At 42.7% G+C, this 15452-nt stretch overlaps 1 protein-coding gene across 2 annotated transcripts in view; it reads left to right on the top strand.

The window, feature by feature from the left end:
- The window catches only part of GOT1 (glutamic-oxaloacetic transaminase 1), a 29804-nt gene extending 16697 nt beyond the window's left edge, over positions 1 to 13107 (top strand). The window contains exons 3-9 of one of the 2 annotated variants that reach the window (XM_024121556.3): positions 3958 to 4081; positions 4695 to 4807; positions 5031 to 5135; positions 6333 to 6483; positions 6569 to 6734; positions 7471 to 7613; positions 12980 to 13107. In XM_024121556.3, coding sequence (XP_023977324.1) covers positions 3958 to 4081; positions 4695 to 4807; positions 5031 to 5135; positions 6333 to 6483; positions 6569 to 6734; positions 7471 to 7613; positions 12980 to 13092 — 915 coding nt within the window. In that variant the 3' untranslated portion in view covers positions 13093 to 13107. Of the gene's footprint in view, positions 1 to 3957; positions 4082 to 4694; positions 4808 to 5030; positions 5136 to 6332; positions 6484 to 6568; positions 6735 to 7470; positions 7614 to 11192; positions 11921 to 12979 lie in introns of those variants that run through there. The other variant, XM_007118036.2, reaches the window with a different exon arrangement.
- The last annotated feature ends 2345 nt before the right edge of the window (positions 13108 to 15452 follow it).

Genomic DNA, 15452 nt, shown 5'->3' with positions numbered 1-15452 from the left:
TGAAACTTAAAAGCTTTTGCACAGCAAAGGAAACCATAAACAAGACGAAAAGACAACCCTCAGAATGGGAGAAAATATTTGCAAATGAATCATCGGACAGAGGATTAATCTCCAAAATATATAAACAGCTCATGCAGCTCAATATTAAAAAAACAAACAACCCAATCCAAAAGTGGGCAGAAGGCCTAAATAGGCATTTCTCCAAAGAAGACATACAGATGGCCAAGAGTCACATGAAAAGCTGCTCAACGTCACTCATTATTGGAGGAATGCAAATCAAAACTATGAGGTATCGCCTCACACCAGTTAGAATGGGCATCATCAGAAAATCTACAAACAACAAATGCTGGAGAGGGTGTGGGGGAAAGGGAACCCTCTTTCACTGTTGGTGGGAATGTAAATTGATACAGCCACTATGGAGAACAGTATGGAGGTCCTTAAAAAACTAAAAATAGAACTACCATATGACCCAGCAATCCCACTATTGAGCATATACTGAGAAAAACCATAATTCAAAAAGACACATGCACCCCAATGTTCATTGCAGCACTATTTACAATAGCCAGGCCATGGAAGCAACCTAAATGCCCATCAGCGGACGAATGGATAAAGACGATGTGGTACATATACACAATGGAGTATTACTCAGCCATAAAAAGGAACGAAATTGGATCATTTGTAGAGACGTGGATGTACCTAGAGACTGTCATATGGAGTGAATAAAGTCAGAAAGAGAAAAACATATATCGTGTATTAACGCATATATGTGGAACCTAGAAAATGGTACAGATGAACTGGTTTGCAGGGCAGAAATGGAGACACAGATGTACAGAACAAACGTATGGACACCAAGGGGGGAAAGTGGGTGGGGGTGGGGGTGGGATGCATCGGGAGATTGGGATTGACATGTATACACTGATGTGTATAAAATGGATGACTAATAAGAAAAAGGAATAAATTAATTAAAACAAAAAAAACACACCCCAAAACAAAAAAAAAGCTGAGCACAGGAAATATAAAAACTATGCTTGGGGGCTTCCCTGGTGGCGCAGTGGTTGAGAATCCGCCTGCCGATGCAGAGGACACGGGTTCTGTGCCCCAGTCTGGGATAATCCCACATGCCGTGCAGCGGCTGGGCCCGTGAGCCATGGCCGCTGAGCCTGCGCGTTCGGAGCCTGTGCTCCGCAACGGGAGAGGCCACAACAGCGAGAGGCCCGCATACCGCAAAAAAAAAAAAAAAAAATTAAAAACTGTGTTTGGGAATGTCTTTACTGATATCCACATGCACCTGTCACATATCCGTGATAACTTAAAACCCTGCTTTAAGGGAGACCTTGCTCATTTGTATAGGAAGTATCAACATTCCTATACAAAGTGCTGAGGTATTTGAAATGTGAAATAATAAAGTTGACATTCAGCTTAGCTGATGACAAATCCATAAAAAATAAATGTACATTAAGGTTACATCACCTTGGTTGAGATTTGCGTAAGGAATCCAGGTAGATCACAGTGTGAAGCCCAAACCTTTAAAGTAATGGGAAGCAACAGGTACACACTGCTATATTTAAAATAGATAACTAACAAGGACCTACTGTAATAAATAAATAAATAAATAAATGAATAAATGTATACTTATTAAAATAAAAAAAAAGTAATGGGAAGGGACCAGTGCCCAGGGGAGACCACTTTGAAGAACCACATATGATACACACTGACCTTTTCCATCCCAGTCCACTGCCTTTGCTTCTCTCTGCAGTGGATGCCGTGCTCAGTTCCTCGTTTCCCTGAACGTCAGCTTTGCTTCTGTTTCACGTTTCAGACGATGTTCTTTCACAGATGCTCAGATCTCTGAATACAAATAGAGCAGTGGGTAATAATAATGATAATTGGTATCATTGCCTAGTTCCTAGCTTAAAGGGGACTTCTGCTCATGATTCAGTGTTCATCATGAAGCTGACTTACTCATCATGGCTGGATCTTTTTTTTTTTCTTTTTAGTTATTTTTAAGAAATCTCCATTGCTTCTTTTTTTACCAAGCATTTATATCAGAAATAGCTATATTTTTTTCTCCTGTTATGATGATCATTTGGGTGATCATTTTCTCTATCTAGCAGCATGACAAATTTTATATTTCTTTTCTCTTTTTTTTAAAACAGGAGAAAATCAAAGTTTAATAACGCATATACATGGGAGAGGTCCAGGAAAACTGACTCACTCCTATATTTGTTAATAGTCATGCATTCATGGGATAACTAACTTGACCAAGGGAGTATTTTTTTTTTTTTTTTTTTTGCGGTACGCGGGCCTCTCACTGTTGTGGCCTCTCCCGTTGTGGAGCACAGGCTCTGGACGCACAGGCTCAGCGGCCATGGCTCACGGGCCCAGCCGCTCCGCGGCACGTGGGATCCTCCCAGACCGGGGCGCGAACCCGGTTCCCCTGCATCGGCAGGCGGACGCGCAACCACTGCGCCACCAGGGAAGCCCCATGGGGAGTATTTTTAAATGCACTGTTGGATTCATACTGTTCATTAATATTTAGGAAGTTAGTATCAATATTCATGAAAGAGGTCTCTTTTTTTCTTTTTTTTCCCTTTGTCATCTTTTAGCATTGGTGTTAACGTTAGTTGTTTTAAAAAAGATTTTGGAAGCTTTTCTTCTTTATCTAGGAAGATTTTTTTTTTTAACTTTTTTATTGTGGGAAATTTCAAATATATACAAAAGTACTTAAAACTGTAATGAACAAACCCCCATGGATCCATCAGCTAGCTTCAACAATGATCTGTATTTGGTCAGTCTTGTATATTCCCCCACCCTCCCTGCCAAAACTGAATTATTTTATAGCAAATTACAGACATTAAATATATTTTCCAAATAACCCATGAATGCGTTCTCCTTATTTTTAAAAAAACAACTTGTAGATTAGGTCAAAGTCCCTTTGACCACTATTCCCACATCCTAGGCCCCTCCCCAGAGGTTGCTGCTGTTATTACATTGGTGTGTGTCCTTCCTTTTCGATAGACATTCTTACGTGATCTTTCTCTTTCTTTCTCCTTTAGACATATTAAGCAACACGTAATTAATGACATTTCTTTACTAAAAGAGTTATGCTAAAACCTGATTAGAAGTGTGAAGGGGCAAAAGCAAAGATGTTTAGGCAGAACAACAGAAGTAGGGCCTAGTGACTAGATGTAGAGTGAGAAGGTCTGGATTTATGCCCAGCTCTGCCGCTCACCAGCTGCGAATCCCTTGGCAAACCACTTCTCTGAATCAATTTCCTCATGTATAAACTGGGGATGTAGAACTTACTTTACAGGGCTGTGTGAGGGTCAAACAAGAATGTGTGTGAAGGTATTTTGTAAACGATAAAACGTAGGACTTTTATTATTGCCCAGGTGAGGCCATTTTAAGATGAGAGGAAGCTTCAGGAGAGGAGAGTAGTATTTGCATATCACCTTTGTTCTTTGAGAACATTTCTAAGGATTAATAAGCCTTTGTTATAGCGATGAGAAAGGGCATTGCAGACTGATGTTGATAGCAAGCTCGGAACATTATTTTACCGGCTTCTGTTGGAGGGCAGTTTTGATCTTGGGATGGGTGCAAAAGGATGGGTTTGCCTTGCAGGACACACTCTAATGTGCCCGAGGTATGTCCTAGGGCCTAGGTATGTCCTCTACCTCTGTGTTCAGAGGGACACTCCTTTGGGGGTCAGACTTCCAGACTTCCTGGGTGAAGAAGACCTGACCTTTCTGCTGAGTAGCTGGTAACTTTGAGCAAGGCGCTTCACTTCTTAGCCTAAGTTTCCTCATTTGTAAACATGGGCAAATAATACTTTTTCATGTAGTTATGACATTTTATAGAGATAACACATTTAAGGAAGTGCTCATCATTACCATATTTTCCCTAATATTATCTGACCTCACCATTAAATAACCAGTGACCCTGCTTCTTCTCTTTCAGGTAGGAGGTGTGCAGTGTTTGGGGGGAACAGGTGCACTTCGAATTGGAGCTGAGTTCTTAGCGCGATGGTACAATGGAACAAACAACAAGGACACGCCCGTCTATGTATCCTCACCAACCTGGGGTGAGTCCTGTGGCTGTAGTGAGAGGAGAAACAGAGAAGCCAGAGGAATTCTCATACTGTGAGACAGCTGTATTGATGGGGTCCTATGGAGGCACATAGCCCAGACTCTGGGGAGTGCGTGTGTTTTGGGAGAGCTGGTGGTAGTAGAGGAAGCCTCCCTGGAAGAAGTGGTTTCCGTGTTTAGACTTGAAGGATGAGGATGGGTTGGGGCTGGCAGGGAAGGAATTATCCTCATGAGTCTCACTGCTTACACTGAAAATGTAACCCAGCCCTGGATCAACTAACATGAGAATGGCTTGAGCAGTGGATTATGGCAGTACATGGGTAACCTGATGCTTAAATTCAGATTGGGACTACTTTGTCCCAAGACTCTTGGTGAACTTGTGTTTTAGTGTATATTGAGCCTTCCCAGAGGAGGGAGGTCCCACTGTAGTAGGATGTAAGTCAGCATGACTAGACTGGCCACAGTCATTCCTCTCAATCTTAACCCCTCACCTCCATGTCACCCAGTGGATGTTGAGCCTGTGAGGGCCCTGGAAGCTGCCTTGAGTCCCTTCTGTTCATGCCTCCTTGTGTCTGTAAAACATTTAACGTTTTTCCCCTTTGCTTGCAGAGAATCATAATGGTGTCTTTATTGCCGCTGGATTTAAAGAAATTCGGTCTTATCACTATTGGGATGCAGCGAAGAGAGGACTAGACCTCCAGGGTTTTCTGAATGATCTGGAGGTGGGTTATTAGAAGAAAAAGTAGACAGAATGCTATGGTGTCAAAAAGAGCGGGAAAAGTCTTTGGATCAGTTGATAAGTGAGAGAGTCTGAGACACCCTACTCAAGCCAGATGGTGGTTTTTGAAATGGCACGTAAGGAGGGAGTACCTGCCCTCTGTGCCCCTGACTCTGCCCCCCATGTCCCTGCTGGTGTCAGAACTTACATAGCTTCCTTCTCCCCAGAAAGCTCCCGAGTTCTCCATCTTTGTCCTCCACGCCTGTGCACACAACCCGACTGGGACTGATCCAACTCCGGAGCAGTGGAAGCAGATTGCCTCTGTCATGAAGGTAACTGTCTTTTCAGAGCACCTCTTAAAGTAGTGTGTATTAATATTTGATGTATTCAACAGCAGTACCTATTTACGGAAGAATTTGGAAAAATGGAGAAAAGCCCAAAGAAAAAAATAAGTACTAACTATAAATTCTATTACCCAAAGAAAGCCACTGTTAATATTTTGATATACAGAATATCAGGCTCTTTTCATTTTTCATTTTTTTTTTTTTTAGTGTAGTTATACATGACATGCATGGCTATGTCACATTACAGATTGATTAAATCAGTTGATGGCCATTTCGTGCCCAGGTTTCTTACTCTTCTGAACAATATATGTAATAAACCTCCTTTTTATTATTTCTTTGGGATAACTTCCTACACTGGAATTTCTAGCTCAAGGTGCATAATATTCTTCATTAATGTGTTTAAAGAATACTTCTTGATAAACTATTGTGTACCAGGTGCCATAGGGGGACAATAGTGAACAAAGCAGAGGTGGTCCCGCCCTCAGAGCATACAGCCTGTTTGGGGAGACAGCCACGTACTGTGAGATAGCTGTGTTGATGGGGTCCTGTGGAGGCACATAGCCCAGACTCTGGGGAGTGCGTGCATTTTGGGAGGGCTGGTGGTAGCAGAGGAAGCCTTCCTGGAAGAAGTGTTTCTGTGTTTAGACTTGAAGGATGAGGATGGGTCGGGGCTGGCAGGGAAGGAATGTTTGCTGCAGAGGGAAGAGCACCATCAAAAGTCCAAGGCAGAGGTCATGGTCCATATGAGGAAGTAAAAGTAATTCTTGGTATGGGCTGGAGTTCCAGGGGAGAGGGCGAGTGAGTGATGAGGCTAGAGGGGTAAATGGGGGCCAGGTCCTGTGCTGAAGCCTTGGACTTTATTCTGAGGGCAGTGGGGAGCCCCTGGAAATCTTTGATGTCATGGAGTGACATGATCCGATGTGCCCTGTTGGCAAAGCAGCATCGTGACACTCTAGGACAATATACTTAAAAAAATAAGGTTTACCGAAGTTGTTAGATTTGTTAGTTGGTATTTAGGTGAACAGAGAAACAGATGTAAAGTGGAGTTGGATGCAGAAAGGAAAGAGGTAGGAGAAATGGACAGGGTGAGACATGCCTTCCAGGCACCAGTTGGGGAAGGAAGGCCGGTGGCTGAGGTTGGTTCCAGGAGGATTTCCTGCCCTGACTCACTTTCCTTCCTCGCAGCGCCGGTTTCTGTTCCCCTTCTTTGACTCAGCCTATCAGGGCTTCGCATCTGGCAACCTGGAGAAAGACGCCTGGGCCATTCGCTATTTTGTGTCTGAAGGGTTCGAGCTCTTCTGTGCCCAGTCCTTCTCCAAGAACTTCGGGCTCTACAGTGAGTGCTCTCCTGAGTTACAGCCCAGCTGCCCCAGCCTCGCCGCCCCCGGAGCCCCAAGGCTGATTCTCCTCCTTCCTTTTAGATGAGCGAGTGGGGAATCTGACCGTGGTTGCGAAAGAACCTGATAGCATCCTCCGGGTCCTTTCCCAGATGGAGAAGATAGTGCGAGTTACGTGGTCCAATCCCCCTGCTCAGGGAGCACGAATCGTGGCCCATACCCTCTCTGACCCTGAGCTTTTTAATGAATGGTAAGGGGCTCAACGCCGGATGGGCGAAGCATGGGGATGCAGAACAGCGATTCTCCCATTACATTTAACTGTCTCTTCCTTTTATGTTGGCAGAGGCAGGACAAAAATACTTGAACCTCTTTTGAGTGTCAGTTATTATTTCTGTAAAATAGGGCTGACACTTACACACGTGTGTACCAGAGCACTGGGAACATAGGAAGGAGGCCCTCAGTGAATGGGAGTTTCCCCCACTCTCCCACCACCCAGGCTTCCTCCCCTTAAAATTGGGAAATACAGGGAGGAATTTCTGATAGAATAGAATATCTAACTTCAAGTTAGTGTAACAATTTTGGGGCTCTTCATTCTTATCTAATTTATATATATTTTGTCTTATTTTGAAACAGTAATTTTTTTGTAGTAGCTAAATCTGCAATCTCTACTTAATTATATCTGATAAAATATATTATCCTGTCTCAAGCAGCACCTAGCTGAAGCCTGAGTTAAAACATAAGTGGTATTACAGCCAGTATACCTAAGACTAGCCATAAACTCCATCAGTAAATAAAGTCCTTTCCTTCTGCCTAGTAAGTCTATTTCTCTGGTCTCCTTATCCACCCATCCAGGCTTCCACATACCATAATAGGCAGGTTGTGATCATGTTTTCAGCTTACAGATTAAATTACATTTTAAAAATTTTTATGTTTTTGTGTACCATCTCTCCTGTGTGGATTGGTATTCATATTGCTGTCCACTCCAGGACAGGTAATGTGAAGACAATGGCTGACCGCATTCTGACCATGAGATCTGAGCTCAGGGCACGATTAGAAGCCCTCAAGACCCCTGGAACCTGGAACCATATCACGGAGCAGATTGGAATGTTCAGTTTCACCGGGTTGAACTGTAAGTGGCCCCACCACCTCGAATGCTCACTGTCAGTGTTCTTGGGCTTGGCTCCCTTAGCTGTTGCCCATTTGGTCAGCTATTACTTTGGAACAGAACAAGTTAGATTTTCTCAGTGTGTCCCACCCATCTCCTGAACCGCTTGGGTCTCAGAAGAGCATTGTTGTGGTCTACCCTCCAGAACATAACTCAGATATTTTCATTTTTATGGGATTGGGAAGTGGCTCAGAGCCAGCTGGGAAGTAACAGGATTTGTACCTTGGAGCCTTGATTTATGAAACATCTTTTATAAATGCTTAGGCACCTTTTGTTTTTTCCTTAACCTTAAGTATAAATATTACATATGATTATCGAAGGACCTAATTTCTTAACAGGTCTTTCCTAGTCTCCAAGCATTGCCTAGGTTACAACATTCTCTTTTCACTTCATAAATAAGAATTTAGATTGGTAGTTGGAATTAAAAGTCAGTTGACAGTCTAGCAGGCAGCCATGCATGATCTTGGTCAGCTGTCAGTAGGGTGTATCAGAGATTGGCCATCCTGTCTGATGATAGAGGACTCATTCATTTAATAAGTAATTCCCGAGCACCTCAAGCCAAGCCACTGGTTGCGTGGTGCAGATACGACCTCCCTGTGGAGCTTGTGTCTGAGTGGCTCAGGGGACAGATGTGTGCCTTTGGGTAGTCAGTAGAACCTCAGAGGTACTGGGAGGTACTATAAACCAGGGCCATCAGAGTGCCTGTTTGAAATGGGCTCAGAAAAAAGCCAAAAGAAAGGTGGTAAAGATTGTATATTGCAGACTCACTGAAACACTTTGGGGTAAAATGAGGCTAAACAAGAAAGTAAACAGAAAGATCAGTTAGCCTTTGGTGTCCTCACAGTTCTGGAATGGGGAATTAGTTCACTTAGTTAAGGAAAATCATCCTTATACAATTTTTAAGATATTAAGTGTAATGGAAATGGTGTTTAGTAGTAATATTCTTTTTTTTCCCTAGCCACATTTCTTTTTAAAAAAAAAATTTATTTATTTATTCATTTATTTAAATTTTGGCCGCATTGGGTCTTCCCTGCTGCATGCAGGTTTTCTCTAGTTGCTGGGAGCAGGGGCTACTCTTTGTTGCGGTGCGCGGGCTTTTCATTGCGGTGGCTTCTCTTATTGCAGAGCACGGGCTCTAGGCACGCGGGCTTCAGCAGTTGTGGCACACGGGCTTCTGTAGTTGTGGCTCACAGGCTCTAGAACACAGGCTCAGTAGTTGTGGCACATGGGCTTAGCTGCTCTGTGGCATGTGGGATCTTCCTGGACCAGGGCTCGAACCCTTGTCCCGTTCATTGGGAGGTGTATTCTTAACCACTGCGCCACCAGGGAAGCCCTCTTTTTTTTTTTAATTTATTTTTTTATGCAGCAGGTTCTTATTAGTTAACTATTTTATACATATTAGTGTATACATGTCAATCCCAATCTCCCAATTCATCCCACCACCACCACCCCGCCACTTTCCCCCACTGGTGTCCATACGTTTGTTCTCTACATCCGAGTCTCTATTTCTGCCTTGCAAACCGGTTCATCTCTACCATTTTTCTAGATTCCATATATATGTGTTAATACACGATATTTGTTTTTCTTTTTCTGACTGACTTCACTCTGTATGACAGTCTCTAGGTCCACCCACATCTCTACAAATGACCCAATTTCATTCCTTTTTATGGCTGAGTAATATTCCATTGTATATATGTACCACATCTTTATCCATTTGTCTGTTGTTGGGCATTTAAGTTGCTTCCATGACTGGCTATTGTAAAGAGTGCTGCAGTGAACACTGGGGTGCATGTGAGTAGTAATATTCTAAAAGCTCACAAGGTGGGGATGTCTTCCCATGAAGTATCCATATTGTCTCACTCTCCAGAGTAGGAAATTAGTTTTATTATGAATTGAAAAATGGTGAGAATAGACCTGGGCTTATAACATAAAGTTATACTTTTAGAACTTGGCATTATTTACCCTTTTTAAAAACAGCGTTTGTTTTTTTTCCTCCCGACATTTTATTAGGAAAAATTTTATTAGGAAAAAAACATACAGAAAAGTTAAAGGAATTGAACCCCATGTGCCTGCCACATAGTTTCTACAATTCTCATGTTGCGGTACTTCCTTTTCTACATTTTATCTATCAGAACAGGGGCTTTCATCCTGAAATATTTTTAAAATTGGGTATGCGTATATTGGCCTTTTTCTAGGGAAAGAGTCCCTAACTTTTACTAGCTTCTCAACTGTGATACTCCCTTTCCCCATAAAAGTAGAAAAGTTTCATTTCTATTTAAGAAAACGGGGCGGGAGCCCTGTAACCACAACTCTACCTCTGGGGCATAGGCTTTACAAGGTGCTGTGCCCGTGGCTCTGCTGATGTGTGAGGTTATGTGCTCTCTCCTTGGATGGCTGTAATTCACATAGTTAAAGCTGGTGAGGGCTACTGTGAAGGTGGCTTTGTTTGGAGGGCCCCAAAGGTAGCACTGAGTACAGGGTCTAGGTTTTTCACTTCCATACAGAGGCAGTATAGTATCCTGGCTAAGAGCTCAGAGCCAGGAGTTATACTGCCTACCTTAAAATTCCAGATTCACAGCTGACTAGCTGTGTGACCTTGGGAAGGTCAATTAACTTCCATCTATGCCATCTGTAAAATTGGGGCGATAAGGTTATTATCAAGATTAACTGAGCTAATATAAAGTGCTTAGAACACTGCCTGGCACCTAGTGTTTGCTCCTCTGATGATTATGATTTTATTACTGTCTTAGTCTGCTTGGGCTGCTATAACAAAATGCCATAGACTGGGTGACTTAAACAACAGAAATTTATTCCTCACGTTTCTGGAGGCTAGGAAGTCTGAGATCAGGGTGCCAGCATCAACAGGTTCTGGTCGGGGTTCTCTTCCTAGCTTGCAAGTGGCTGTCTTCTTGCTGTATCCTCACATGAAGGGAGGAGGTGAGGGGGAGAGAGAGAGAGAGAGAGAGAGCTCATGCATGAGCAAGCTCTCTGGTCTCCTCTTATAAGATCACTACTCCCATCATGCATGCTTACCCTCATGACCTCATCTAAACCTAATTACCAGCCAAAGGCTCCACCTCCTAATACCATCGCAATGGGGCTTAGGGTTTCAAAGTATGAAGTTGCTCTGGGTGCTCAGGGTTAAACAAATACAGGTGAAGGAAGAGATAAACGAAGCACTTCTTAACCAGTTTTTCATATCAATGGATTGTTCTTAAGTCTATGGGTTTGGTTGAGTGGATAGGGTGTCCCGGTGAATGTAACCTCCAAGGTTTGGTTGGGAGGTAGTCCCAGATTAAAATTCCCATCAGGAAGAACCATGTTAAACTTTCTGGGGATTAGGAAGTTAGCTCATAAGAGTAGTTTCCAGAATCTGTTGAGCATATTTCTCACTGTGTCAGGTGGACAAAATAAATCCTATTGTTTTGCTTCTCTGTGTTAGGGGGAAGAAAGGAAATTGTCATTGTAATGGACTCTCTGGACCTCCATTACTTAAAAGGATTCCTACTGCTCTGATTATGTATCTCTTTTGGTTTTCAACAGCCAAGCAGGTTGAGTATCTGGTCAATGAAAAGCACATCTATCTGCTGCCAAGTGGTCGGATCAACATGTGTGGCTTAACCACCAAAAACCTAGATTATGTGGCCAGCTCCATCCATGAAGCAGTCACCAAAATCCAGTGAAGAAACACCACCCAAACCAGCACCACCAAAGCGGTCCTCTGTCTCGTGTATTCCCTGCCTGCACAAACCTGGTTGTATACATCACAACTAGATTAGAGACTACTGAGGGACAGAAAAGCTGCTCTGGTGAGGTGGCTTCTGTTTAAGCTGGCCCCATGGGAAGAGAACATCTCTTGAAAGGAAATGGGGATCTGGGATTAGAGCCCTTTTGGAGGCCAGAGCAAATTAAGGCTTTTATTTGAGAAGAATAAAAAGGTGCTTTGATGATGAAATGTAGATGTCTTGCCCCCTCGCTGGAAGCAGGCGTATTGCCCATGTCACTCATGTGCTCCTGTGTGTTGCTTTACTCTGTACAAAGTTGAGTCCCAAAGATCAAGTTGTCTGAAGAGCCAAGTGTGATTGTGGGTGTCAGCTATGTCATTAAAACTTGTCATCTTGCTCCATAGTGTCTGTCTCCCTGCTCTTTCTGCATGGTTGTGTCCCTGTCCCTAAGCTTGAGTTCTTTAGAGTGACCAAGGTAAGAAATATATTTATATCTCACCCACACATTTAACTGACATGGAAGTTTCACAAAACAATATTTACCCTTGCTATGTGTAATGCATTCTGATGTTTTCTATTCTATTCTATTCTATTCTATTCTATTCTATTCTATTCTATTCTATTCTATTCTATTCTATTTTATTCTATTCTATTCTATTTCACTAAAGTAATAAAGTGAAAGTGCTGATTGAGGCCCATGGACTTGATTTTGTCATCCACTAATGGGTTGTAACCCACGATTTAAAGTGAATGCTGGGGGCTTCCCTGGTGGCGCAGTGGTTGCGCGTCCGCCTGCCGATGCAGGGGAACCGGGTTCGCGCCCCGGTCTGGGAGGATCCCACATGCCGCGGAGCGGCTGGGCCTGTGAGCCATGGCCCCTGGGCCTGCGTGTCCGGAGCCTGTGCTCCGCAACGGGAGAGGCCGCAGCAGAGGGAGGCCCGCATACCACAAAAAAATAAATAAATAAATAAATAAAGTGAATGCTGGGACGTAGAGAATGGACTTGAGGACACGGGGAGGGGGAAGGGTAAGTATGGGGATATATGTATATATATAGTTGATTCACTTTGTTATACAGCAGAAACTAACACACCATTGTAAAGCAATTATACTCCAATAAAGATGTTAAAAAAAAAGTGAATGCTAGAGTGGGATTTACCAGTTGCCAAAGAAAAAACTAAAAAGTATTCCTGCAATCTGCCTCCCTTTAGTGAACTCACCATAACACAGCCCTTTGACAGTTTTGTCCTTCAGAGGCCAGCCATCTTCATATGTTACTTAAGAAACTGAACTTCATGGATTCATAGAAGGGTTGACATCACTCAGGGTGATTCTAGAACCCAGTCCCTCCCACTGTAGTTGGAGTACCTCTTAGTCTATTGAAGCGATTAGAGCCACTTAAACATAGATCACATTTTCCAGGGAGTCCAAGGGACTCTCCAAATGATGATTTAGTAGAATTTGAGTCTTACTTCAAGAGGTCTACTAATTGGTGTCTTAAAATACTGAAAAATAATTCTTTTTATGTTAACAGGATCTTCCCCTTTTTAGGATGCCTTTGAGTTGTTATAAAATCCTACAGTCTTTTTTTTTTTTTTTTTCCAGACTGGAAGAATATATTTGCCATGCATATAAGAGACAAAGGATTACTAGTCAGAAGTATAAAGAATTACTGTTATACAGGATTACTATCTGGGATTTTTTATTTTAATTTTTAAAATCCTACAAATTAAAAGAAAAATACAGATAACCCAGTAGAAAAATGAACAAAGCATATGACCAGGTAATTCAGAGCGAAAACTCAAATCAATTATAAACACTGAAAATGTTCTGAACATCACTAGAAAAAATGGAAATGTAATGAAAGTAACAGGATACTATTTTACACTTAGATTGGGGAAATGGGAAATATGGTACAAATATGTTGGAGAGCAATTTGGCAACATTTTGAAAAGCTGAGGATGTGTGTGCTTTACAATCAAGGAATCATATGCACTTTATGTATGCATGTTAGAGAAACTCACATGTGCACCTGGAGAGAGCCATGGGAGTGACCAGGGCACAGTGTAACAGTGAAGAGATGAAAACACAAGTGTGCATCAGTAGGGGGTACATCAACACCCCACATCCAGTACAGTCACAGGACTGGACATGGCACCAGAGCTGTGTGTGTCAATGAGGGTAAAGCTCATACATAATTTTGAGTGGATGAAAGGTGAAATGAGATGCCATTTATGATACCATTTCTTAAAATGTGCTGCATATTGTAGTTGCTTATGAATACGTACATATGTAATAAAAATTTTAAATATAGGTAGGAAAGGTACACATCAATCTCAGGAAAGTGGTTACCAGTGAGGAGAAAGGGAGTGAGATGGTGAGGCACTTAACCTGTAACTGTGATATTTTCTTTAAAAATTATGTATCTAAAGGAAACATGAGGAGAGGCTTTATTAATAAAATTAGCATTTACTGAATACAATTTGCCATTGTCAGGCAGTATTGTAAGCCCTTGTATGTATCGGTTCACTTAATCCTCAACAATAAATCAGTGTGGTAGATACTAATGTTATCATCACCCTTTGCTGAGGAGAAAACAAGCATAGTAAATCAAGTAACTTGCCTGATATTAATATTAGTCACATGACTAATAGGTGCTCGGATTTGAACCCAAGAAGTCTGGGTCCAGAGTCCATAAGTTTAAGCTATTACTCTACCCTGTTGCTGTGCCTTATTCTCTCTGAATCTCCTAAAGCAGGAAGGGTGAGTACGGAGCAGTTCTCAGGGGCTCAGAGCGTAGCCTGTGATTCGCTCAGCGTCAAGGGCAGAGTAGCCTACATGGCCTTCTCTGTCAGAATTCAGTCTTTCTGAAGCCTAATCTGGAACTCTTTGTGACTCCAAAAGGTACTGGGTGACCACGTTCATCCAAGGCCGCCTCCTACACACCTGCCTCTCCCTTCCTCAAAATACCTGTCTGTTCAGTCTTCCACTCTTCCCTCTTCCTGAGAGGGACACTCCTCACCAATTCCTTCTTCAGGATCTGCCAGGAATGGGACACCATATATCTCCTCATGGTTCCTGAGTTGGCAAATGGCACAACAGCCCCTTTGCCTTTCAAGGGTAGAACCACAAATCTTTCCCCAAGAATCCAGTTATACTAGAAATACAGTTTCCTTAGTGGCAAGGTAAGAGCTCCTCTCCATTCCTCATATCCAACCAACAGTGGCTGGAAGCCTTGTTTGGACAGATCTCATGTCACATTGGAGGATTCTGGAAGGAACAGAGGACAGTGGGAAGTAATTGGAATCTGGGAATCAATGTTCACTGAGAACTCATAGCCATTATCTTAGTTAATCCTCACAACTACCACAAATAACCCAGAGAGACTTCACACCCAGTCCTTACATGAGGCTGAGGCTCAAAATAGCTAAATGACTACGAGTCATAGGGCCATCTTAAAGTGGGAGGCTTCTGGGCTGGAGGTGGGGACACCCAACACCTCAGCCTGGGGACCACTCTGAGGCTTAGAAACTGGAGCCCCCGGAGTGTAGGTACATGGCACTATCCTGTAAATCTTGTTAAGTCAGCAAATCAGGAACACTCCGTGTTGGGCTGCACACCACAGGCCTGCAAGCCCTGTACTTACCCAGCCTCAAGACTGAAGAAATAAAATCCTACAGTCTTGAAGGATGATCGGGGTCTTAGAAATCATTAACTCCAGCCTCTCTCCCAGTGCAAGAGTCTCTTCTATGTTGTCCCTGACGCATCACTTTTAACTGGGGTTGGTTGGGGGGGTTTGGTTCTTTCTTTTTTTTCTTTTCCCACAGAACCTTTTACATGCTGACATTATATGTTCATTTATTTTTTTGAATTTATTTTTTATATAGCAGGTTCTTATTAGTTATCTATTTTATACATAGTAGTGTATATATGTCAACCCAAATCTCCCAATTCACCCCCCCACCACCACCACCCCCCCTCCACTTTCCCCCTTGGTGTCCATACATTTGTTCTGTACATCTGTGTCTCTATTTCTGCCCTGCAAACCAGTTCATCTGTACCATTTTTCTAGGTTCCA

The sequence above is a fragment of the Physeter macrocephalus genome, chromosome 20 (genome assembly GCF_002837175.3).
Source record: "Physeter macrocephalus isolate SW-GA chromosome 20, ASM283717v5, whole genome shotgun sequence".
NCBI lineage: Eukaryota > Metazoa > Chordata > Mammalia > Artiodactyla > Physeteridae > Physeter > Physeter macrocephalus.
The sequence above is the reverse complement of the archived record's forward strand: the minus strand, read 5'-3'. Positions and strand labels throughout refer to the sequence as shown.